Source organism: Vipera ursinii (assembly GCF_947247035.1).
Source record: "Vipera ursinii genome assembly, chromosome: 3".
In the NCBI taxonomy this organism is placed as follows: Eukaryota; Metazoa; Chordata; class Lepidosauria; order Squamata; family Viperidae; genus Vipera; species Vipera ursinii.
Window position 1 is genome coordinate 111,919,347 of NC_139516.1, and position 25,866 is coordinate 111,945,212.

Consider the following 25,866-nt stretch of genomic DNA (forward strand, 5'->3'; position numbering starts at 1 on the left):
ACCATTATTAATATCTTGTGGAGAAGAGATTCTCTTAAAGACAATCCCAAACAGCTGTAGAATATATATTTATTAAATTCATTTTGAAGGTCTGGTAAGAAAACCTCATTTAAATAGTCAAAGATGAATACAATGATCCTATGGAACTCCTGACTAACTGTGCTCCATATTTATTAGTATGTATAAGGCTGATCTTGTTTTCCTTTCAAGACTGCCCATATTATCTATACATGGAAGAAGCAAACTAGAAGGTTGTAGGAGAAAAGGAAAGACTGACTTTTTAAGGATCATTATCTATAACTGTGGAGCATGATAAACTATTGATTCTATCTTCCCAACATTTAAATAGCAGTTTCACTTTAAAATAACAAAGGAAACATTTATTAAATACTTGTACAATGTTCTCACATTTATGTAAAATTAAATCAAAAACAATTTTTGCCTTATGTTCTGTACCAGCCTGCTACCGGCCCTGCAGAAAAGGCAACCCCTTTATAAACGGCAAGAGGCTGGAATGACGTCTGCCAAATTTATTACTACAAAAAACAAACAAGACACGTACCAAGATACAGGAGCTTTGAAACACTATCTGAGCGGTTGCTTTCAGCAAACCAGCCCCCCCCAAACATTCCCTTTATAAAGAGTTCAGGGCGTGGCCTCTCTCTGCCTCCTTCCGAGAAGCCCCACAGCCTTCCTCTGTTTACTCCTACTTGACTGCCTCCTGCATCGGGCGTCCTTGAACAGGGCCAGCTGTGGGTCATCTTCATCCACACTGTCAGGCTCACACAGCTGGGTCTCCATGGTGACCAAGTGGGAGGGGCCTGCCTGAGGGCTATCATCAGCAAGATCTTCAACCCCCTCAGCAAGGTCTTCAACACCCCCCTCCTCCTCTGATTCGTCCGACCCAACTGCCGAACCCACAGGCTGACCCTGAATCACAACACCTTAACCCTGTCTACTCTGACAACCACATTTCCAATACAATCCTCAGCCTGAAATGACTGCACATCACTGTGCTAGCCTAAACTGGGCTTATGCCACGAAGGATAATGTTGAATCATTTTAAAAAAAATATTTTTATCCTGCCTTTCATTTCTATCCAACTCAAGGTAACGAACATACCAATAGTCCTTAAGGACTTCCTATTTTCCCTACAACAATAAACCTGTGAGGTAAGTTGGGCTGAGAGAAAGTGACTGGCTCAAGGTCACCCAACTGGCTTTCATGCCTAAGATGGTAATAGAATTTCTAATTTGTAGGACAACACTTTAACCACTACAAGAAATTGGCTCTGTAACTATAACAGGTATGTAATATGTACCAAAGCCAACCGATAAGCCTCAAGAGCTATACTTACCCAGGTGGCTGAGGGCATCCTTGTCCCAAGGCCAGGTGCCAGCACCAGCTAGCTCTTCTTGCACGGAGCTGGCAAAATAGATATTGAGGAAATGTGTGCTGTTCAGCTGAAGGACTTCTTTAAGTTCCTTCATGCTCATATAGGCCCTGCAGAGTCGGTAGAGGAAAGAAGTAAAAGTTAATAATTAAACAGATAAATCACAATAAAATTTAGTTCAATTTAAATCGAACATCTTCATGAGAGGGAAACATGTGCAGTGCTGCACATAGGCTGATCCATATTTAAACTCCAGCATTTAAAGGGAACTCAAGCGAAAGTTATAGTCTGGAAAAATCTCTTCTTGAGTTTGGGAAGAGCTGTGGCCAGTCAGAACAAGCAACAGTGGACTGATACATCTTTACATTACAGTTCAGGTATTTTTTAGATCCAGGTGGTTCTATGATTCAGAGAATAATCACTTCTTATTGCAAGTCCATGGGCATCCAAACAATCTTTTGATTCAGCATTGGCTTGAAATAAAGTATCCTGCACAATATAGCAAGGGATGAAAAAATTGCAACAGAAGTAGGATCCTATTAATTTTGTTACATCAAGGCTACAAAACTTATCAGCTCCAAAGCCTGGACACAAGCTCCTCCATTCCCTAACTGGATTTTGTGTTCCAGGTAGGAAGTTTTTCATGTCTTTGGTGGACCCTATTTGGACTGAGGTCCATCATATTTAGAGAGTTATCTCTATCTTATGTAGAGGGACTTTGTTGTGCACAACAATTTTTTTCTCTACGTTTCTTTAATTTCATTACAAATCACTTTAAGATTTTTAAGTTATTGCTTCATAGAAGCAAAAAAAAATTGGAACAACTACATGATGAAAAGTAGCATATTCCAGCCACAACTGATAAATATAACACAGCTATCCAATCATGAACCTTTCCACAAGAGAGGGACCAGATCATTAACAAAAATCAAATCCAGGAAGAAAGAAGCAACTCCTTGGAGGAACTTTTCTTTCTGGTGTCTCCATTAGTGTCTGGCAATGTCTTAAAAGAAGTATCTCCATAAATTTTATGTACCGGTACTTACACTTATCCATTATGCTCTCCGCATGCCCCTTCCCTCCCTCTCCCCACTACAGCTATTAATCAGAGGAGCCACTGAAATTATCAGCATATTAATAAGTTGTTAGATGCTCTATTTTAATGCTATATTAAGGAGCAGCCAGTGAAAAGAGAAAAAAGAATCTAGCAAAAATTATTTTACTTTATTTTAAACAACAGCAATCTAGGCCTATGATATGTGCATCAATCAAGAGTTTCCTTAAAATTCTGGTTGTTACATAAATATGCCTACCCAGCTTGTTCATTCAGTATAATTTTACCAAATAAGGTTAAAACATACAAATTTACCATTGCTTGTGTTATATAAAGGGAGAAGTGGGGACTCTCTTAACATGAAAACCAATCAATTATTTCCAAATTTTCACAGCACACTTCCCCCATTTTCCAGCTCTTTTTCTTTTCCATCTCATAAACCAAGAAGCGATGCACCCAAAAGATCCAAGTTAAGCCTTCAATGGCAGAAGATCCATTTCCAAAAAGTTTGGGGGTTTGTTTTAATATTCTCTTACTCTCAATAAATAGTAAAATAATAATAATAATTCGCAGCTTTTCAGTGAAAGCTTTTCCTCTCTCTTACATTTCTTCTTTTCAAGTTGAGAAGTTAACATTTCTATCATTGTAAAAACAAACAAACAAACAAAACAACCCAGAAGCTTCATTGCTCATTCTAGGATCAGGTTTCAGCTTCTGTGCAATCACAGGCTTGCAATGTACCAGTGAAATATCAGGAGGAGAACAAGGAGAATGAGATCAGGATAAACTGAAATAAAATGGAACAAATAAAAATAATGCAAACAGTTCTAATAAGCAACAGCAGTGATACTCTTGACACTGGAGATTTCTGCACAAATCTTTTATGTGAACAGGGCTACAATTTAGAGGAATGTGAATGCCCACGATACTTCCCATTCCCTCCTCCTTCTCCTCTTCTTTGCCCATATAACTGGGCCACAATTTTTTCCCCAAACATTTTGCTTCCTAAAAAACTTTTTGGTGATTATAATAGACTCTTTCAAACAGAACACAAATATAATTTCAGAATCACTGTATCATGTAGGAACCTTGAGAAATATGGAATTATCTTTTAATGACCATAATATATTCAATTGCATAATGTTTTTGGCATGCTGCATGAGTTCAACAGTTGATTGTTGTTTGTACTCAATGTCCATTGCATCTTGCTGCAGTGTCCAACAATAATCAGCTAGCACTGATGGATTCCACTAGTCCTCATACTACTTTTCCATTGTGCAATACCCTGGGTGAAACCTTACTCCATGTTCATCACTGACTGCATCTAGATTTTTGGGAAAGAAGTGCAAATGCAAAGAAAAGAAAAGAAAAGAAATTCTTCAGTGATATGTTGCACTTTGTGGTCTTGCATGCTGTAAGAAGTTTATCAGCCAGCTAAATGCAGCTTGGTGCTCTGCAGTTGCCAAGAATATTCTCAATAACATCCTTGAATGCTTCGCAGGTGATTTTCTCTGGCTCCACTGACAGATCTTTAAGCCACTCGTCATTAACACCATATGGTATTTGATCTTATGCCTTCCTTAATCTTGGCATCAGTTGTTCTTGGAAACATCTGTCTCAAATAACAAAAACCTGATGGAGATAATAATGCAATATGGGAAGGTTTCTGGATTTAAAGTTAATGTACAAAAAACTAAAATTTTGGCTAAAAACATGACAGCATCGCAAAAGGCCCTTTTAGAAGGGTTAACTGGATTTGAGATTGTTAAAAGGGTCAAATATTTGGGGGTGCTTTTGTCGCCCTCTAATACAAAATTATATAAAAATAATTATGAAAAATTATGGGGAAAAATTCAAAAAGAAATGGAGAGTTGGGAAAAACTGCAATTGTCTTTGTTGGGGCGAATCGCAGCAGTGAAAATGAATGTCCTGCCTAAATTTTTATTTTTATTTCAAATGATACCGGTTCTTAAGAAAGATTTTAATTTGGAGGAATGGCAGCGAGGTATCAATAAATTTGTATGGGCAGGGAAAAGGCCACGAGTTAAACTTAAGATTATGCAGGATACTCGTGAAAGAGGTGGTCTTAAAATGCCTAATCTTAAATTATATTATGAAGCTGCTGCGTTAGCAGGTATAAGTGATTGGATTAATTTGACACAAGAGAGATTATTAAATCTTGAGGGCCACGATTTGCTGTTTGGCTGGCATGCATATTTGTTGTATGATAAGAAGGTAGATAATGTGTTTAGAGTGCATATTTTAAGACAGGCATTGCTGAGAGTTTGGAGGAAGTATAGACATAAGTTAGACTGTAAGATACCTTTATGGGCAATTCCAAAACACGCAATAGAAAATATAAATGTTGGTTTTAAACATGATGTGACTACGTATAAGGAGATTTTAAGCTTGGAAAGAAATGTCTGGTGTCTGAAACCATACAGCCTCTTGCGAGATGAGAAGATTGTTCAAACTTGGTTTCAATATATTCAGCTACGGGCCAGGTGGAAAGAAGACCAGAAAACTGGTTTTACACTGACTGATGAAAATCTGATAAAGCAAATTAGAAATCAGGGACCAGCACATATTAAACGGATATATCTTGCATTGATAGAGATTGATTCAGAAACAGAACTTGTTAAGGACTGTATGATAAAATGGGCCCAAAACATCCAAGAAGTTATTACAATGGACACGTGGGAAAAGATTTGGGTGAGGAACGTAAAATTTACACAAGCTCAAAATCTAAGAGAGAACTTTTATAAAATGTTTTATAGATGGCATTTAGATCCTAAAAAGCTTGCAAGTATGTACCCGAATTATGAGCCAAAATGCTGGAGGTGTGGCGATGAAGATGCAACATATTTTCACATATGGTGGACTTGCAAAAAGGTTAAGGCCTTTTGGATAAAAATTTGGTGGAATATGCAGAAGATTTTCAAGCAAAGGATAAAGTTTTGTCCGCAACTTTTTTTGTTGGGAATAATTACAGATGTTACGGTTGTGGACACTAAGCTGATGTTGAATTTAATTACGGCAGCAAGACTCTTAATAGGTCAGTATTGGAAGAAGGAGGAACTGCCGACCTTAGAAGAATGGACTTTAAAGGTTTCTGACCTGGCAGAGATGGCAAAGATTTCGGCTTATTTGAAAGATCACTCGCAAGAACGTTATATTATGGAATGGAGAAAATGGATTGAGTATATCCAGAACAAATATAGGACTAAAAAGTTTCATGTAGCATTTGAATAAGTCTTCCTTTTCTTTTTTTTCCCTTTTTTTATATATATTTAATATTAATAGTGTTTGTATTATCCTATATGAGCCAGAGAGTGATAGATTTTAGAGTTTATGGTTGTTAGCATATGGATGTTTATGATTTTTTTTTTTATATACCTTGTACTTAGCTCTGGGAAGTCGGGGGGGAGGGGGAGAGGGGTAGGGAGGGAGGGAGAAGGGAGGGGGAGGGGGGACTGTTAAAGATAAAATGTATATTAAAACTTTTCAATTAAAAAAAAAACAAAAACCTTCATCTGCCTTCACCTGTTTTCATAAAAATTTTCATCAGTCCAAGTTTTATGTGAAGCAGAAGCCAAAATATCTTTGTTGAATCAATGTGCTTCATGTGCCACATTTTCTTGTTCAAGAACCAAATTCTTTCATAGTGGCCATTTCTTTTTAATCTGACTAATTACATAATTGACATATATAACAATCTATTGGTTAGCAGCCAAAAATCTATAAGATACATCTATAAAGGCTTTGTGTGGGCCTACTGACCACACGAAGCCCTTATAAACACTGGCACTGACACCCCCTAAACTCCACTGGAAATGTTATCTAACCTGGTAATGAAATGTTTGGAAGCCAACCCACAAGCTCGGAGAATGAACCTCCACCCTCATATACCTAAAAAAATTCAGGAAGCAAAATCTTTGTTATCTGGTAGAAATTATGGAGAAATTATCAAGGGATGTATGCGAATAGAGCAAATGCAGTGTCAAAATACTTTTGGCTTGTTCCATTTAGAGTTTTTTTTCTCAAGAATATAGTGCAGAGGCTATGCAGAAACATCATGATGAACCCATAGCCATTGCTGAAAACTAAGTCAATGTATAATAATCATTTCATTTTATCCATTCTGGGATTCCCTCTCTGAATGGCAAACATTTGGTCATTCTATGCACAATGACAAGACTTGGTTTTCCAGAACCCTTTCAACAAACATTCTAAGTTCTTCAAGTTCACAGGCCAATATTTTTATGTATCAGTAACAGAAATCTGGTCAGATAAAATAGACCTAATGCACAGATCAATACAGAATAGGACGCATTAGTTTAAAAAATCAAAAGGGTCCAACCTCTGTAAATCTATTGTTTTGCCAATCTCAAAATGTGGTAGACCTGATGAAAACCACTGCTACCATTTCTTTGAGAATTCTTTTTTTTTAAAAAAAAAATGGGCATACTTGCTTATCACAAAATTAATGTAACATCTGGTTTGGTTCTGAATTAAATTGTGGAACTGGATGTGATCTCTTATCAGAATGAACTTAGCAATCCTGGTGATGAAAGGGATGGAACCAGTATTTTCAGGACAAGAATGTCAGTTCAGTTCTCTTGATCACTCATTAACCTATCTTTGGTGAAACAATTATAAAATGGAAATGAAAAGATATACTGATCTCGACCCTAGTGGTGAATTACCTTCTGATCCAAAATCTTCCCCATGTCTAAACCAGTATATATTAAGAGGGAGCTCAAAGCATTTTTTAATAGACAAGTTTTATTGATTTTTTAATATTTACATATACATGTATTTGTGAAACAATATGGTGGTTGGGTAGTTAAAATAAGAAATAACCAGTTGTAAATAGTTCAGGCTACATCAACAGAGATGCCCTCTCTACTTCCCTTAGTTATTACATAGTCAAAATAGGCAAGTTAGTACATTTCTAGTTGTAACCTAGTCAATCAACAAAACTTAAAATATATTTTCAGTAATACATATCAATATCCTGTTTTTAAATTTTATCTAATTGCAAAAGGATATTCTAAAGTGGCCTATAGTGTATAGGAAAAAGCTTAATTTTTGGGTAACCCACAATTCCCTATTTCAATAAAGAATAATTCTTTTGTCTACAAAACTTATATTGTTCATTACAAAGCATTCTTATGCTTTACCATTGAAGTCTAATTTTCATCTTAACAAATCACCAGTTATTAGAACTATGTTTTTTGCCTTAACCATTCAACAATTATTAAAATACTATCTTTTATATATAAAAATCTAGGTTCTATACTATGATTCAAAAGTAACCACTGAATATTTTATAAGTCAACTTGACCGTACATCAATTATTAAAATATTATCTTTTGATATGTCATTCCAAGTTCTAAGATATAGTTCGGAGTTATATTCTAAGAGCTTACTTTTGTTTTCCTTTACAGATCTAAAAGCTAAATGTAAAATCAGTTATATTTTTTAGAGATTCCCCTTAATCCACAAAAAAGATATTTTTATAGTCTATCTTTAGGAATCCCCAAAGAGAAACAAGTTCATTTTTTTTAAATCTAACTCTTGCCTTCCTTTTGTGCCAATCATGCTTCCCTCTTGGCATCTTTAAAATCTCAAATGTATCTTCCTTTCTTCCTATACCCCTTATTTGAATCCAAGGAGCATATCCAAATGTCAGTTTTGCAAGGAAGATGTCCCCTTTGTAACCATTGTATTTTTGCTTTGATAATTCAGTTTTTGATGGTTGATATAATATAGTTGTCATTAAATCAGTCAAATCTTTTTGTTCTTCCAATTCTATCTGAGTTAGGTAGAAAGTAGTAGCTGATATTATGATTGTCCTTTGATTAATTGAATTCTCAATATATTGTATTTGAAGGCCTTTAGTGTCTTCACTCTTGGTGTTCTTTTCTTCAGGTGCTGCTGCTTTTTGGGTTGCAAGTTTTGTTGCTGCCATTAAAGTTTGGACTTTAAGGTCTTCTGTAGGTTGCTTTTGTTGTTCTTTGAAATCTCCTATTTTAGTATTAGTTTCCACTTCTTCTATTTGATTTTGGGTTATCTTTTCCTCATTTAAAATCAAAATTTGATTTGGTGGCTTTAGATTCTTCTTGAAATTTGGCTTTAATTTGCTCTGTCGTTGCCAAAATCGTGTCCAATATCAGTTTATAATCAAGAAGTGGGATGTATTCATCCATTTCGTTGTTGTTTGCAGTTAAATCTTCCATGGAGGCTGTTTTAACAATAGTCATAGATTTTCCACCTCCTGAAGAGTTGTATTCAGTGCCAGGTGTTCCCACCCTTATCTTAGTGTCAAGGACAGCTCTGTTATTCAGTGAGCTCTCACAACAACAAAAAAGGAAATTTACTTGCTGTACCAGGTTTCGCCACAAGATGTCAACAGTAACATAAAACATGCAATGTAGAAATTTTCTTTTCTTTTCTTTTTCCATATTAATATAGAACTTTTGTAGGATTGGTCCAAATTTTTTCCTTAATTCACAGCTTAGAGAAAAGATAGGGTAGTGGATTCCCAGCAACAAATAGAAGCTTTTTAGTAAATACAGATGAAATTACTTAATTTCTTTGCTGAATTAAAGTTTTTTTGAAGCTTTGAGGCTTTAAGATTTGTTTCCAGAGTAGATATTCGCCATTTTCTCAAAAAAATGGGGAAGGAGGTTTTCAGGAAAGTCCCACAGGAAGATGGTTAGGGAATAAGAAAGTTAAAAGCTCACCCAGGTCCTCCAGATTGCTTCTTAGTGCTAGGTAGTGCTTTGGCTTTCGGCAGGGAGCGGTTTAATGATCGGCCATCTTTATGGCCAATCTCTTCTTCTTCGGGCCAAAGGAGATGATTCCGGATTCCAGTGGAGGGCTGCCGCACTTCCGCGATCGCAGGAAAGTCCTCCTCTCGGTAATCGCCCCTCCAGGGCGATTTTTGACCCTTTTCAGGGTTCTCCAAAAAACAAAGAAAACGGATGGCAGGAAGCAGGCTGTTCCTGCACGTCCAGAAGCGCCGCCTGCGCACACCGGAAGCCCTAGACAGAGCTCAAAGCATTTTATTGCTATAGAAAGATTACCCCTTCCTCACAGATGAATGGAAGGCAAGCAACCAACACTTTAAAAAAAAAGCAAAACAAATGTCTGTCTTATTCCTACCCAGTAGTTGTTAATTCCTACATGTTCTGAAGAAAATTAATAAAATAACCAGGTGCAAAATAAATAGGACTGTTCAAAAGAGGCTTTACAGTTTAAGAAGCTCCCAATGGGGATGATGCTTTTTTTCAGGCAATTTCTCACCTACTTGAAACAGATGATTTTGACAAGAGATTCACTGGGGCTCAAAAATTTGTTTAATTAACTGCTTCCTTGAGAAAATGATGCTAACTAAATTATTTTTAATTAAGAGGAAATAAAAGAATTTGAATATAGTGCACCTGTTTTAGTCATTGGGAATCAGGTATCATATCAATTTATTATCATGGTTGGTTGCACAATCAGCTGATGTAGACTGGAATTGGTCTTTTTATCCACCTAGCAAGACCTTCCCAAGGACCCAGGATAGACAAGGTACTGTTGTTTGATGATGCTAAATGTATCTACAAAAGTTACACAAATGCATGCATTAGTACATTTATACATACATGCAAAAAAGTTGCTAGAAATTTGCTTGAAAAATCCACAAGCCGTAACTTTGAATGGCCTATAGATGATGTCACAACTGCTAAAAATCCATTCCCACTCTCTTTTGCATCTGGATGTAATTTTAAAACAGAAGCAATATTGATTACATATCCCTAACAGCCTCCAAATTCCGTATGCCAATTCAAAGACAGGACTCTCTACTTCCATTTGCAAACTGCTATTCCTTGAAATGAATTGCCCCTTCAAACTCCACAATCTCCCAACCACTGTCCTTAAGGGAAGAAGCAGGTGGGAAGGAAACAGGGAAGGAGAATTCAGTTTATGTGAGAAAAGATAAAAAGACCATAAGGAAGCATTTCAAAGAGATTCCACCTTAATTTACACACTATTAATTAGTCAGGAAATTTACTCTTTCATTTTTTTAAGATTATGTTTTTGCCCTAAAGCAGGGGTGTCAAACTGCCAGCCCACAGGTTGGATGCATCATACCGAAACCACGCCCACCCCATTGGCGGCAATGGCAAAAAAGTTGTGATACGTCGCGACACATCACGTGACATTGCGAGTTTGACACCCCTGCCCTAAAGCCTTTCTAAAATTCATGTAGTTCTCACTTCTTGTGTTTGACAACTATGTGAGGCTTGGCAGAAGAAACTTATTCTATCTTTCCTACATATAGATTTATTTTCCCAGTACTATGGAACACTATGTAACAAATCCTGTAACTGCGACTACAGATTTTCCCTCACATGTACAGGGATATAAGAACAAGGGAAACAAGAACAGGTTTATATTACAGCATGCACAGAAAATGTGTAGCATATATTTCAACAAAAGACAAATGATTAGCTAAAACAACCACTGAAGTCATAAGACTTTATATATAGGAAAACTTCTAATTATGGAGCTACATACAAATACCCAAACAGAGGTTAAGTTGTGCCTGAGCCAATTTTTCTTGCCAATACTAATTTTAAAAAAGAGTGAAGTAAGATTGTATACTTGCCCTTCTCTTTTTAAATGTTTATATTAATGCCATAATTAAACCTCTTGAAAACACTGGTTGCTGTCCACTCAAGTTGGGCAATTAACGTATCTTAGTATTATACAGTACTAAATTCACCAAATTTAGTAGTGCATTAAAGTAAATACGATTCATCCAAAAGTCACCCAGCTGTATTTCTGTTATAATACACTAACCTTATGTCATACATAAGACTAGGTATTTTTTTAAAAGAAATTTCTCAAGCTATGATGAGCCACATAGGGAGCCAGAGGATACTGGTAAGGGAAAAGAAAGTACAAGGCACAAGCAGCTACACTTCTCTGTTATGGGAACAGCTCTTCTTGACTGGTCTGCTGTTAGTGAGCAACCTCAATGAGGCAAGAAACTGTAATCACTTAAGGCACACTTGAGATTCCCACTGTATTGAAAGAGTCAACTCATCAAAGTACGGCTGAATTCTTGTGTCAGACTTTGTTTGTGGTGATGCTGTGGAGATTAAGGAGAGGCTTCCCAGTAATTTGGAAACCCCTGAGCAAGAGTGTTCTGAAGATGTGCAACAGGTGTCTGCCACAAAGAAGAGGGGGTCAAATTATTCTCCAAAGCACCAGAGGGCAGGACAAGAAACAACGGTTGGAAACTGACCAAGGAGAGAAGCAACCTGGAATTAAGGAGAAAGTTCCTAACAGTGAGGACAACTGACCAGTGAACAGGTTGCCTCCAGAAATTCTGGGTGCTCCATCACTGGAGGTTTTTAATAAGAGACTGGACAGTCACTTGTCTGAAATGGAATAGGTTTTCCTGCTTGAGCAGGAGGCTGGACTAGAAGACCTCTAAGGTCCCTTCCAGCTCTATTCTATTCTATTCTATTCTATTCTATTCTATTCTATTCTATTCTATTCTATTCTATTCTATTCTAAATCTATGTTTAACCTTAAGATCTCAATAGAAGCTGAATCTTATACATACAAGTCTGAATGACATGTGTATAAAACAGGCAAAGCTTATGACACAAGTGTAACACTCACCAAATCACTGCCTCCCCTCCCCAGCATCTGTATATACTGATAGTAATAGATCCAAATTCAGACATGATTCCTCCAATAGCTTCATATATTATAGATGTTAAATAAAAGGGAAGATAGGACCTAATATTTAGGGGGTCATGTTCTCTCAATATTTCCTTGTAGGACTGCCCAGAAAAGCGTGATTGGAGCTGCTGTCTCTCTATAAATATTGGTGGGGTTGTGTGTGGTGCTGGCTTTGTTGCTGTAAGCGGGTTGGTTGGCTGTGTTGTTACATCCTGATTGGATGATGGAGTTATTGTCTGCAGCTGAGTCGGTTGTTTTGTAACATCCTGTGTGGCTGAGGTGATGGCTGTGTGCCTATTAGTCTTTTGTGTTGTAACGACTTGAGTGTTGTAACGACTTGAGTGATGGGCTGATTGGTATATCCTTTGTTCTGGGCTGCAACATCTTGGGTGGTTGGCTGTGTTGTGACATCCCGAGCTTTAGCATTGTAACCTCCTGAGTTCTGTGATGTAATGTCCTGAGCAGAAGGCTGTGGTGTAACAACCACCATCCAGAAGCCAAACCACAGTGGCATCTCCAGCTGCTGCACCCCACCCCCCGACCCCCACACAAAGCAAACTGACATTTGCCATGAACACAAGGCCAAACAGCAAAGTCAAAGCCAAACCAAAGCCCAGGAAACAGAAGCTAACAATCAACTTCCCTTCCTTGATGTCTTAGTCTACAAGAAATCCAACGGCTTCCTAGGACACACTATCTACCATAAAAAAACACACACAAACCACTATCTGAACGCACTCTCACACCACCACCCAGCACAGACCAACAGAAGAATAAGTGCACACATTGAAGAGCACAGGAACTCACTCAGAAAGGGAGAACAAACTTCATCCCTGTTCCAACACTTTAAAGCCACGGGACATGAAATTGATTTTAAAAAAACCAGAACTATCGCCAAAATTGAACATTTTAACAACAGAATAATCAGAGAAGCCATCGAGATAGAAAAACGCCCCCACAGCATGAACAAACGAGATGATACCTCTTGCCTACCAGCCATTTGGAAACCCGCCTTGATTGACAGACGAGTCCCAACCACCAAGAATGATACCAGACCCAAACTCATAACATCACATGACATCACCACCACACAACCATTCAAAAAGCAAATCTGAACCCACAACGATAACAGACACACAACCACAAAACAGAAACCTAACTACAGCTGCAACATCAGCCACTTTAAACCCCTTCAAACCACACAATAAGCAAACTGACACACACTATAAAAACATGGCACCACCACAAACACGGAGCCGAACAAAAGCAGCACAACTCACCAGTTCAGGTCTAAGGCTAGCAGCTGAGACCAGCCCATCCACTCAAAACACATCCCCACCCAATCAGAACACAGCTAACCCCCCACCCAATCAGAGCACACCTCTACCCACAGAACACACCCCCTCTGGCAGTTTAAAAAAGAAGAACAAACAGCCACTACCACACACTTCTCCCAGAAGAACGAAGCTGAAGCCACCAGCCTGAGGATGACGGATGAGATTTCGTCGAAACGTTGCCCTGATACCTCCAATTCTACGTGGGGAAAAACCCGAATGACCAAAGATATAGATAGATAGATAGATAGATAGATAGATAGATAGATAGATAGATAGATAGATAGATAGAGATAGATAGATTAGATAGATAGATATAGATATAGATATATAGATATATAGATATAGATACATATACATATACATATAGATACATATACATATAGATACATATACATATAGATACATATACATATACATATATATATATACATATACATATATATAAATTTTCTAGCTTTACAATCATAAGTACTTAATAAACAATGTGTTGTCTGGGTCCATTAGTAATTCAGTAGTACATATTAACTTCTTCAAACACGGCCCTGAGTCCTCCAGGAGAAGGGTGGTATACAAATTTAATAAAATAAATAAAATAAATAAAACTAGGCCCAATATTACACTATCGAATGCTTCCTCTCTTCTTCTGGTAGAACACATTTTCCCACACTAGGCAAATACAATTCTTATTGTTGTTAATACATATACAACTGAATATCAACATCTTTGTTACATTTTCCTAATAATAAAAATAATGTTGATTTAAAATATCTTTTCTAACCAAAATATATCCTAATTACATTTGAACTTAATGTCCATTTGTTCAATTAATATCCTGTTTTTCCAGCTTTTTTAAAAATTTTAATTTCCCATCAGTGTTCAAAATGTCTCTATTGCTTATAATTTCTCATAATAAGTTATATTTAAGTTATATTTGGGTAACCAAAAGCTTCCCTTATTCAAAACCTCTTAACATTTTCATATTTCCCTTCTGATACCAAAATATAATATTCTAGTTACAAATATTATCTTTCTATTTATAATAATACTTCTGTTTCTCACAATTATCTATTCTCAGCCATGTTCAAACATGTGATTAATAGTATAACATCCCATCTAATGGGTCAAACCCTCTATTTTCTTCAGTCTTACTCTAGCTTTCTTCCTTTGCCAACTAACTTTCCATTTCAATGCTTTTGAATCATCAAGTAATTCTTCCTCTATTTTTGTGTATATTGTTTGGAATAAGAAAGACAATTTGATTAAAGTATTTTTAGAAGGACACTTAGCCCATTGATATGCCAAACTTCTGGTTTGATGTCATGGCATGATGGGTGGAGGAAGATGGGGCTCCGTCCTCTGGCGTTCGAGTTTGCCCCATTGGGGACCCTAAAAAGGGTCAAAAGTCAAAACGGTCAAAAGTGGCCATGGAGAAGAAGGAGACCCTCTTTGATTGTGAGAGGGCGGTGGCCCTTCCCTTTGATCCAAGGAAGCCCTCCAAACTGGTGGGGGAAAGACTGGCAACATTCGTGTGGCCAGTCAGAAGCTGTTGACAACCAAAGAAAATAAGCATTAACCAGCAACTTTTGAGCAACGTGGATGGAACTGGGTGATAACCCTATCCTCTCTTTATGATTTTAAGACTTTTTCCTGGGGAAAAACTGCCCAAAGCAAAGAATCCTCCCTGATGAGAGAGGGAAGGGGAATTTCCACCCCATTCCGTCAGGAAAAGAAAAGCAGTAAATTGCTTGGGGGAAAACAGAAAATTACAAGATTAATTTGGAATCAATACACATATGTAACTTTGAAATTTGGGGACTAAAAGTGCTTCTGAGATTTTTTTCTTTTTTCTTTTTTTTCTTTTTTTAAAAAGAGACTTAAAAAGCTGGTAATATAAGTTTGGATGTAAAAAGCTGGAACATGGTGTCAATGACATCTAATGGCGAATTACAGCATGACAATTTATTATGCCTAAAGGAAACCTGGCTGGAAGCCCAGACTCAGATAAGACTCTTGTTTTCAGAAACTTTCACTTTTGAAGACTGCAGCTGGGAAAAGTGGGGGGGTGGGACCTCTTGGGCTGCTTATTTGTATGGCAGAGATAATAAACTCTTTTCAAACTGGCCTGCCTGGACTACGAATATAAATACTAACTGGCTTTTAGAACTGTGTCATGAAGCTATTTCCCTATAGAAGAAACATGCATTATTGATTGAGATGATGGAATACTTTGGATTATAAACCTTTGATTGATGAACAATTTTTAATTGCTCTTTTCTTTCTGGACAGAAAGCATATGCTTTTAATTGGACAGAAAATTTTGAAAAATTTGAACTTTACTTATATTTGTTGAGGGGGACTGATAGGCTGGCTGGATAATTTGGAGTTCAAATGACAATTGATTGAAACTTTTTAAATCCCTAAATAGATTGGACTATAAAGACTACATACAAAAACAAAATGGATGTTCCATACTTAGCTTCAAATGATAAAAAACCATCCCTAACACCTGTTCCCAAAGTCCCCAGCTTTGATACACCAAAATGTTGATGAATTTCAGAAAGAAATTCTTTTAAGACACAATTGTCTTAGCTCATGATGAGACTAAAAATAACACAAAGGAGATAAAAGAACATTTTTTTAATCTAAATTTACAAACTTAGAAAATGACTACAAAGAAGGAACTAGCAACCCAGAAAATAGAAGGAAAATCAGAGGAAGCAGATCCAAAGATGGAGGACCTAAAGAAAGAAACTAACAGACAGACTCAGACAAATGAAGAATTAGAAGACATAGCAATAATATCAGAAATGGAAAAGATATTTTACCTGTCAAGATCTCAGAACACACTTGAGGATAAGAAAGAAGAGCTAACTGAATGGAAGATAGAACTGTTAGGAGAATTGGGGGAAATTGGAGAAGGAGTGAAACAGTTACATATATTATGGAACTAAAAGGATCTATTGTAGAATAAGCCATGATATAAGGGAAGAGTTTGTTACTCCATGTCTTAACCATACTGCTTCTACTGTTGTTGTCCAGATCTGAGAAAATAACTTTCAAAGTCACCTGGAATCCAACCAAACCCCTCAGTCTCCAAAGTTAGATCAGATTCATATGTAAATAAATAAATAAAATAAACCTTTATTGTCAAAGTACAACATGTGTACATTGAGATTAGCTGAGCCTCCCCCTGTGCTCTCTCCCCCCAACACACAGTGACAACAAACCCTCCATCCCACCACACTATGTGAACCAACTACACCACACACCGGCCTCCCAAGTCAACTCTGCATAAGATTATATCCCATTCAAAAGCCTAACAGCCCACGGATAAAAGCTGTTCTTCAGCCTGTTGGTACGGCTGGCTATATTCCTATATCTCCTACCGGATGGTAGGAGAGTAAAGAGATACCGTCCAGGGTGTGAGTCATCCCTGAGAATCTTCCTCACTCTTCCAAGGCAACGAGCCCTGGCAATGTCATCCAGTGGTGTCAGGGAACAGCCCACAATGTCTTGTGCTGTGCTCACTACCCTCTGTAATACTTTCCTATCCGCGGCTGTCAGACCGGCATATCAAACCACAAGCGGCATAACTGATCAAAGGGAGCACACTGCAGCTATTCCCAGCAAAGATATCTTTTATGCCACTATGGTATAGGTCAGCCATGTCCAAAACCAGGGCCCTTGCATAAAAAGGATATAGTATTCAACACTCCCTTAATGCCCCTAAGAGGCTATAGCAGGGGTGTCAAACTGGTGGCCCGTGAGCCAGATGCGTCATGGTAAAACCGTACCCACCCCATTGCCAGCAATGGAAAAAAAGTAGTGATACGGCATGTGACATTGCGAGTGTGATATCCCTGGGCTATAGGAATCTTCATCTGTCAAAACATTTAACCCTGTAAATTAATTGGCTTAGATCAGAGGTCCCCAACCTTTTGGGCACTAGGGACCAGTTCCATAGAGAGAGGTTTTTCCACGGACCGGAGGGTGCATGGTTTTGTATGCTGGCCTTGCTTGTTTGTGCAGTCCAGTTGTTGGCATGCTGCACTGGTCCAGGACCCGGGGGCTGGGTACCCCTGGCTTAGATCCTGTTCTAAAAATCTGTAAGTAACATTTTAGTGGTGCAGTTCCCTATTACTGAACATTTCCTCTCTAGAATTCTTCTCTTATTCCATAAATCAAGGTTTTTGCTGCTTCAACTATATCCTTCCCTGCCAAACAGGGAGTGGCTTTATCACCCTTCTGACACATGACCAGCTTACTTTTCTCCCTGCTTCTTTCTTTGCTGCAAAAAGTTACTGCTGCAGGTAAGGGATGATGACAGAGGGTAATGGCAGACTCCTGCTTCTGGCACTCTTTTAGTTGCCTGTAGAAAGGAGTGGCTGGTGCAATTAGAAGAAGGTAATAATAGTTGAATCTCACTTACTTTTTCCATGTCATGCAAGGGAATTCACTGAGAAAGCTTGGAAGAGTTGATGGCAAAAGGAAACCAGGCCTCCAAAGAACACGATGGCTGGACATCAGCAAATTGACACCAGCCACAGCATATACAAATAAGTAGTGCAAGATTGAAAGATGTGGATAGACTAGATCCATAGAATCACCAAGAATCAGACACAACTGAATGGAAAACATCATCATCAATAAGAGTTGCTCAAGTCACATACTGGAGCAAAAATAATAACAACAATTAGGGAACAAAGCCACTGGCCATGTCAAAGGGCCTAAGCTACAAGAAGTAATCAGAAGAAATTAACTTGGAAAACAAGCAAGGCCTCCATTCAGGAAACCTGTAAGCACCAAGTATCCTGAAGCAGAAAGTCTAAAATTTTTGCCAGTATACAAGTATCTTTAACAATTAACAGCATTTCTCAACCTAGGCACCTTTGTGATTTGTGAATTTCAACTCCCAGAATTCTTAGCAATGGCCATATTGTCTAGGGAATACTGAGAGATGAATTCCATATAACATAAAGGTGCCAGATTGAGAAATACTATATTAAACCTCCATCCTTCCTTCCTTCCTTCCTCCCTCCCTCCCTCCCTGATGAAATTTATTTTACTCTAACCAATTAAAAAATAATCACAATAAACCTTAAGTGCAGTTTTACCTCTCGTGCAGTAAAGATATAAGTCATAGTTTTGGCTGTTGGTATTGGAATGATAAGAATTCCTAAGTCAAGGTATCAAGGTAATGCTAACAAGAGCAATGTAAGATACAACTAGGCATGAAGAAAGAGCCAGAATGCTTGAATTCCTCTGCAACACAACAGAAATGAGTATCAGAACCCATTTCTTTGGTGGGAGGGGGCTTTTCCTTCTCCTTTCCCTTTCTTTTCCTTGCTATGGGTTCTGCCAAACTCCTGGGGGGAGGGGGAGGCTTTGGGGGGATTGTATGTGTATTGGCCTTTTGCTTAACTGCTACAATGATCTCAGCTTCCTCTATCTCAGGGGTGTCAAACTGCCGGCCCATGGGCCGGTTTCATCGTACCGAAGCTGCGTCAACCCCATTGCCAACAATGCAAAAAGAGTCACGATATGTTGTGACATGTTACGTGACATGGCGAGTTTGACACTCATGCTCTATCTGCTTGCTCTTTGAACTATTCTCCCCTTGATGCCAACCTGGGGTGAGAAAGGAATGTGCCTCTAGACATCTGGCTTAGCTCTCGCTGCGGAAGGGAAGGTGCGAAGACCCAACATTTTCACAACCTTGGGAATGGAGTCTTATCAGCCTCATTCCCACAGCAGACTTAACACCTGGGGATTGGGCGGTTTGAACTGACTGGATGAACTGTTGGGGTGGGGTTTGCTTTTTGCTCCTTTAACCTATTGATTTGAGTGGGAAACCCTCAGATCCTGCCTTCTATGCCTGCTGTCAACTTCTCCTAATAAAAGTTCCTTTTGGGATGAATCTGTTCCAAGAGTTCTGCTTTCTTGGAAAGAGGTTTTGAAGCGGGTCCTTACAATGAGATTGGATGGTCCCTGAATGTTTACAACTTTATTGCTAGAAAGAAGTGAGTTATTTTTCTTCTCTGAGATGGGTGACAGAGCTTTGGAAGGAGAATTTAGATGGGGAATGTAAAGAACTGTGACTTACAGACATGACTTACTTTAGGTCTATCACATCTGAAATAATTCTTACCATGTTTCTTTCAAGCTAGCTGTGAAAGAAGTTTGTTTTCCCTACGTTTCCATTCACATTATAATTTACAGACTTTTCTGTTCTTTGATCATGGCTGTCTCAGTAACTTATTTGCCTTTTCACATGCCCAATCCTTTGATCACTTTACAAGTAACAGATGAACTAAATATTAATCAAATACTTGGATTTCAAACTAACTTTATTATTAAGTATGACTTAATTTCTATCCATCCACCAATAAAATTAAACAGATAACAGCTTCCAGGCCATCCTCTTATTGTTGTTTTTGTATGCTCTTCAAATATAGGAATATTCAGGTCAGTATATGGCATCATCATGGGTATGAATCAGAGGCTGGCTTGGTGAAGAAGAACCATCTGGCTGTTGGCAGTACAGAGATCAGGAAAGTATCATTGGAAATAAGCCAACAGCCTGTAAATCAGGGCATACAAACAAGTATAAAAGAGGAAAGAATGCAAACAAGGGCAGTGAAATTTGGGATTACAAAAGCATTACAAATGCAATGTATTAATAGCTGCTACTACTATTGATCAATGTTTGCTACACCCCCCCAACCCAAGCACGGGGATCCAATTCCATAACCAGTGCAACGCTCTGTTTTTTCTCCTGGAGATTCAGAAAGCCCAAGGACCCCATGTTAAGTTCATGTGCCCAAGGTCAGTTCTAAGAAAGGCCTTTTTCACAAACTCATTCATGGGTATGCTGATGGCAAAAAAATCTAGGCAACACAAGAACAGAATTTGGGGATGGAGCAGAAAGTCTCCTGCCACTAAATAAATAATTGTATAACTTCACCCTGAAGTGAAGTTCACTTTATCGTTGTCACTTTTGGAGGTCCCTCAAGATCTGGTTATGCCAGCAGGCCTGGGAACCTGATCTAGGGATAGGTGAACTAGTAAGGTGGCTCCACTATTTTTAACATCCCTAAATAGGATGCTATTTATTTATTCATAAATAAATACATAAATACATTTTTTTCATATTTGCCTTTGGGTAAATTAAGAAAAGGACCTATGACCACAACCATAATTTCCCAAAAATCTCCAGTTTTCCTCATGCCTTTGGATAACTTTCAAATGACAGATTTTCCAATGATTTCAGAAAGTCTGCATAGGGGGGGGCAACAACCAACTTCCCCCTGCTTTCTTGTTGCTCCCTTAAAACAGCAATCTGACGAACTCTCTAGCTCAGTGTCACACCACAAACATAATCATTTGGTACACACATAGGGGTGGGGAGCGCATTATGGAAGTTTTAAGTCCCAAAACTAGTTGAGATTCTAAAGATACCTTTCCTCTTTCAAGAAAACAATTATGCTGGCTATCAAGCAGCAATTTATAACACAGAGACACCAATTAACTTACTAGATAGAAATATTTTGAGCACTGTTTTGTGACTTTGAATTGTTGCTTCTCAAATGCCTAAAAGTCTTCCTTTTTCACATATTGACATATTGAATCAACAGTTGATTAAGATACACATATGGTGGGCCAATAAGGCCTAGAAAGAGCTATGCTTGGATTAAGGAGACATAAATTCAACTGTTGGAAACAGCCAAGCTCAGAGAGCACCAAAGACCCCCTCATTCAACTATATATAATCAGAAAGTGCAATGTTTTATATTCACTAGTCGTCTCATGAAATCCTAAACTGTAGGTATTTTTATTTTAAAATACAATGAGGACAACATCCACAAACACTGCCCTGGTTTTACATGGATGATATAAATTGTGCATAAGAGAAAATTCTCAATTTGCAACATATAACAGGATACTATTTTCCTCAGGGATAAATCTAGCTCTTTCTGCTCTATTACTCTGTCTCCTTAAGGTTTGTTTTGATTTTTTTGTTTTTGTTTTTTATGTTAGCTGCTAGACAGAATCAATCACATAAGCAGTAATCCCTTGCAAATGGAACTTAATAGATTTTTGCAAAAGCAAAATATTGACCGACTAGAGCTTAATGGCTCAGGAGCCGCATGAGTCTGGTGTGCAGATTCGCCAGCAGACAGTTTAAAAGTGCACACAAATCGAAAAGGGTAGTAAAATTCCTTTTAAGTGGCAGGCCCTGAAAAACACCACAAGAATTTCCAGCATTAGAGGCCTTGCTATTTACATTATAACCTTACAAACTTGTCTGAGTGAGATCCTGAATGGATAACTGGCAGAGAGTCAGCTTTCAACACAGCTAAATAGAATGACATCACCAGAAAGCCAAGTAATCTTCAGATGCCCTGCAAAGTTTAGAAGTTTAGATTAAGAAAAGTAGGCATGAGACATCTATTGGCTGAAGTCATCCTACTTTCAGATAAAGAGCAGCACAGGGCTATGCACAAAATGAAAAATAGGTGTTGTTTCAAGTTTAGGGGGGGAAACACCCTCCCAACTCAATAGATTCATTGGAATAGTCTGAGTTTGCACGTCCAAATGGGACAAAACTTGGAACATCTCACATATTCTGTATGGAATAAAAATTATTTTTTCTCAAATGTTCCAGCCATAGGAAAAGATGAGAACCTAGAGCAGGCCAGGCTTTCTCATTTTTCAAACCAAGGCCATAAAAGTAAATAAAGTGGTAGTTCATAATATCTACAATCCTCACCCAGTATTATTTTTTTGTAACAACATTGAAAACAAATACTGCCCCCACTCCAACAAGCAGCTTTTTCTGAGCCTTCCAAGGAGAGATAGCCCAGCATACAGCAACTATGTATATTGGTCCTAGGAGTAAATGGAACAAAAAAAACCAAAAAGCAGTTTGGAAAAAAAATAGCAATTACAAGACGTTAATTATGACACTAAGAACAGACAAACGATTTCTGTTCAATATGCTTCTGTTTTGTCTCCAGCTCAGAACAAAATTTATGCAATGTGAGTTTTCTCAAGCTCCAAAAACTCAAAATAACTGCTTGCAGGCTTCTGGTAGAGATGTAAGGATATGAAATTCCATCTGCAACTGATGGTTCAAATGATTGTGTATTTACACTGAATTTGTGTTTATGCATTCCACAAAGTTCTCTAGCTCAGAGGTGTCAAACTACCAGCCCATGGGCCAGTTTCATCATACCGAACGAAGCCATTGCCGGCAATGCAAAGAGTCGTGATATGTTGCGACATGTCACGTGAAGTGATGAATTTGACACCCGTGCTCTAGCTGATCTGAACTGTCCCCACCTGTCTGTATCATCCCCTCAAGCTCAGTTGCTTCTTGCCACCTTATTTCATGATTACTGATTAAATATTTCTAGGCAAAAGAGTTTTGTCAATAGGTTTTGTCAATTTGCTACCTCTGTGACTTTAGCTGACTGGAGAATGCCCAACTCACCTAGAGGGGACCTCATCATAGGGGTCCTATGATGTTAGAAGAAAGCACTACTTTACTAAAGGGAATATCCAGAGTGGACCTCATATACAGCTTGTAATATTTCACAAATATAGATGAATTGGATCACAATTGCAATTTTCTTGTGCATCCAAGAATATTGCTGGATTATTTTGAAGCACAGGGACAGATTCCTTTTCCAGTGAAAGAACAAATGGATTTTTCAGGAAATCAAAGTAAACTAATAAAACCTTTTTTTGTTCTTTACTCAGAAATAATCACAATTTAATAGAATATGTTTCTGAATAATTGAATATAGGAAGGGAGTAGGCTTTTTTTATAGTTAAAATGCTATAGACAGAACAAGGTTCTTCTTGTACCAGACTTTCAGAAGAGTGCCAGGCTTCTTGCCAGACGGAGCAAATAATCTTGCCTCTTCAGAGATTTAACTCGTCGGGTACTTGCTAAATGCAGAAGCTCACAGACAAGACAGAAACTCTACATACATGGACAATACTTTGAAAACAGTAACCAAAGAGTGTTTGAAACTCACTGGCAAGTGTTCAGGCTCACATTTACACATGTGCTAAGGCCCTGCACTGGCTGTCAAGAAGTGCCATGCAAAGTACTGGTTTGATCTAGAAAGCTCTACATACCATCATGCCTAAGTATCTGCCAGCCCAGCCAGCTAGAATTGGCCTATCTAGAAAAGGTCTGGTAGCCCCAGCCTTCACCTTCTGCAATCATCTTCTCTTACGATCAAGGCTTGCCTCATCTACTGAAATATTTCAGAAACTGGTTAAGATGGATCTAGTTGAAACAGCATTTAGTCTCTAGTATGCTGTCACTGAAGGGACGCGGTGGCTCAGTGGGTTAGGACGCTGAACTTGTCGATCGGAAGGTCGGCAGTTTGGCGGGTCGAATCCCGAGTGCCGCGTAGCAGAGTGAGCGCCTGTTACTCGTCCCAGCTTCTGCCAACCTAGCAGTTCGAAAGCACGTAAAAATGCAAGTAGAAAAATAGGGACCACTACGGTGGGAAGGTAACAGTGTTCCGTGCGCCTTTGGCGTCTAGTCATGCCGGCCACATGACCACGGAGACGTCCTCGGACTAGCGCTGGCTCTTCGGCTTTAAAACGGAGATGAGCACCGGCCCCTATAGTCAGAAACGACTAGCACGCATGTGCGGGGGAACCTTTACCTTTACCTTTACCTATGCTGTCACTATCACTTACTTTATTGTTATTAAATCAAATACATATCATTCTAATGTTTAAACTATATGCCTAGCTTCCTGACTTTTTGAATCTAAAGAGGCTTGCAAGATATCAGAATAAGCCCTCCTTCTGTTTCTCTTTCCATTAACACCACCAGACCTCCCATCCCGGACTTTTAACCAGATGGGATATGATCGTACTATCTTTGTTCCTTTCCTTTGCTTCATTTGTTTCCAGTTAAAAATTATTTTGAACAGCAGCATGGCAAAACTGGCATTTTGGAGACATAACCTTCAGATTCCAACTTTGCCATGAGATAGTTGGGTCTTGGGCAAATCATTCTCTTGCATAGAAGAAACAGTGAAGAATATAAAAGAAGTGACCTCCTTAACAGGAATGTGGTCAGGATGAAATAAAGCAAATTACAATACATTTGAAAAGAAGAAAAGAATCAAGAGATGGCCTTAAAGAAAGAATTTAATAATCATATAGTCATTAGGTAAACACCAGCTTTATTTTGAAAAGGAGGAAAGGGAGAGGAGAAAGAAATTCAAAATTGCCCTGCCTTGATTTTATTTGATAGAGAAAGAAAGAAAAAAAATATCTGGATAGGCTTTCAGGATTCTGTTATTATACCCTGCTACAATAAAGTAGAGTTCCAGTAATCCTTGCCAAGTCTATTTCCTGAGTTGGCATATCTCAAAGAGCCAACAGAAAATAAAATTGATTGATTGATGTATTTATAAAATATTCTCTTGCAAAAATCATCTTTCTTGTTAAGAACAGTTCTGCTTGACCAATAGCTCAGTGTATACAAGTATATATGAGATGATGATGATAAAATATCAACTTTCCCATTCCTAGTCTCCCCACTTGAATTAGCACTGCAATCCAGATTTCCCAGCCAAAACTATAACTGATGGCTGGGAATTATAGTCCAAACCCGAATGAAAAGTATTCATTTCATTCAGTTTTTTATATAAAATTTTAAGGGGACCTGGGAAGGGGGAGGCCTTGGAGATCCGGAACGAACTTGGGGGAGTTCGACCTGGGCAGCAGTCCAGATCATCGGACGGTCACGGGGGGGGGGGAATAGGGGTTTGGGGGCAGACTCAGCTCCGAGTGCGGAGGGTCTCCCTATCTTGACGGTGATTGGGAGAGGCAGAGTGTGTGGGAGCAGAGGGCTTTATCGTTATTGGGGAACGGGCCACCGCTGTCTTCAAGTGGTTGCCTGTTCCCACCCTCGTTGCTCTTCTCGCTTCCCCGGGGGCATAGGATTGCAGAACCCTGGGCTCAGGTTGGTTTATTTCAACGCCAGGTCTGTGGTAAACAAGGCTCCCCTCATACATGATCTTGTTGAGGAGGAGAACGCGGACCTGGCTTGCATCACGGAGACCTGGCTGGGCCAAGAGGGAGGTGTCCCCCTCTCGGAGTTATGCCCACCGGGCTTCCGGGTGCTTCACCAGCCACAGGCCCAGGGCAGGGGTGGGGGTGTGGCGGTTATTATTAGGGAGAGTCTTTGTCCGCGAGTGGCCACTGTCCCTCAGATAGGCGGGTGTGAATCTCTCCTGTTGAAGTTGGGTCTTGGTGTTCAGTTGGGCCTATTGATTACGTACCTGTCTCCCAGC

At 38.7% G+C, this 25,866-nt stretch overlaps 1 protein-coding gene across 1 annotated transcript in view; it reads right to left on the bottom strand.

Moving 5' to 3' along the window:
- Nucleotides 1-25,866, bottom strand: part of PAPPA2 (pappalysin 2) — a gene marked incomplete at both ends in the record, with an annotated part of 159,355 nt that overhangs the window by 111,344 nt on the left and 22,145 nt on the right. The window contains one exon of the mRNA XM_083357379.1: nucleotides 1,358-1,503. Within this exon, the coding sequence (XP_083213505.1) occupies nucleotides 1,358-1,503 (146 nt within the window). The remainder of the gene's footprint in view (nucleotides 1-1,357; nucleotides 1,504-25,866) is intronic.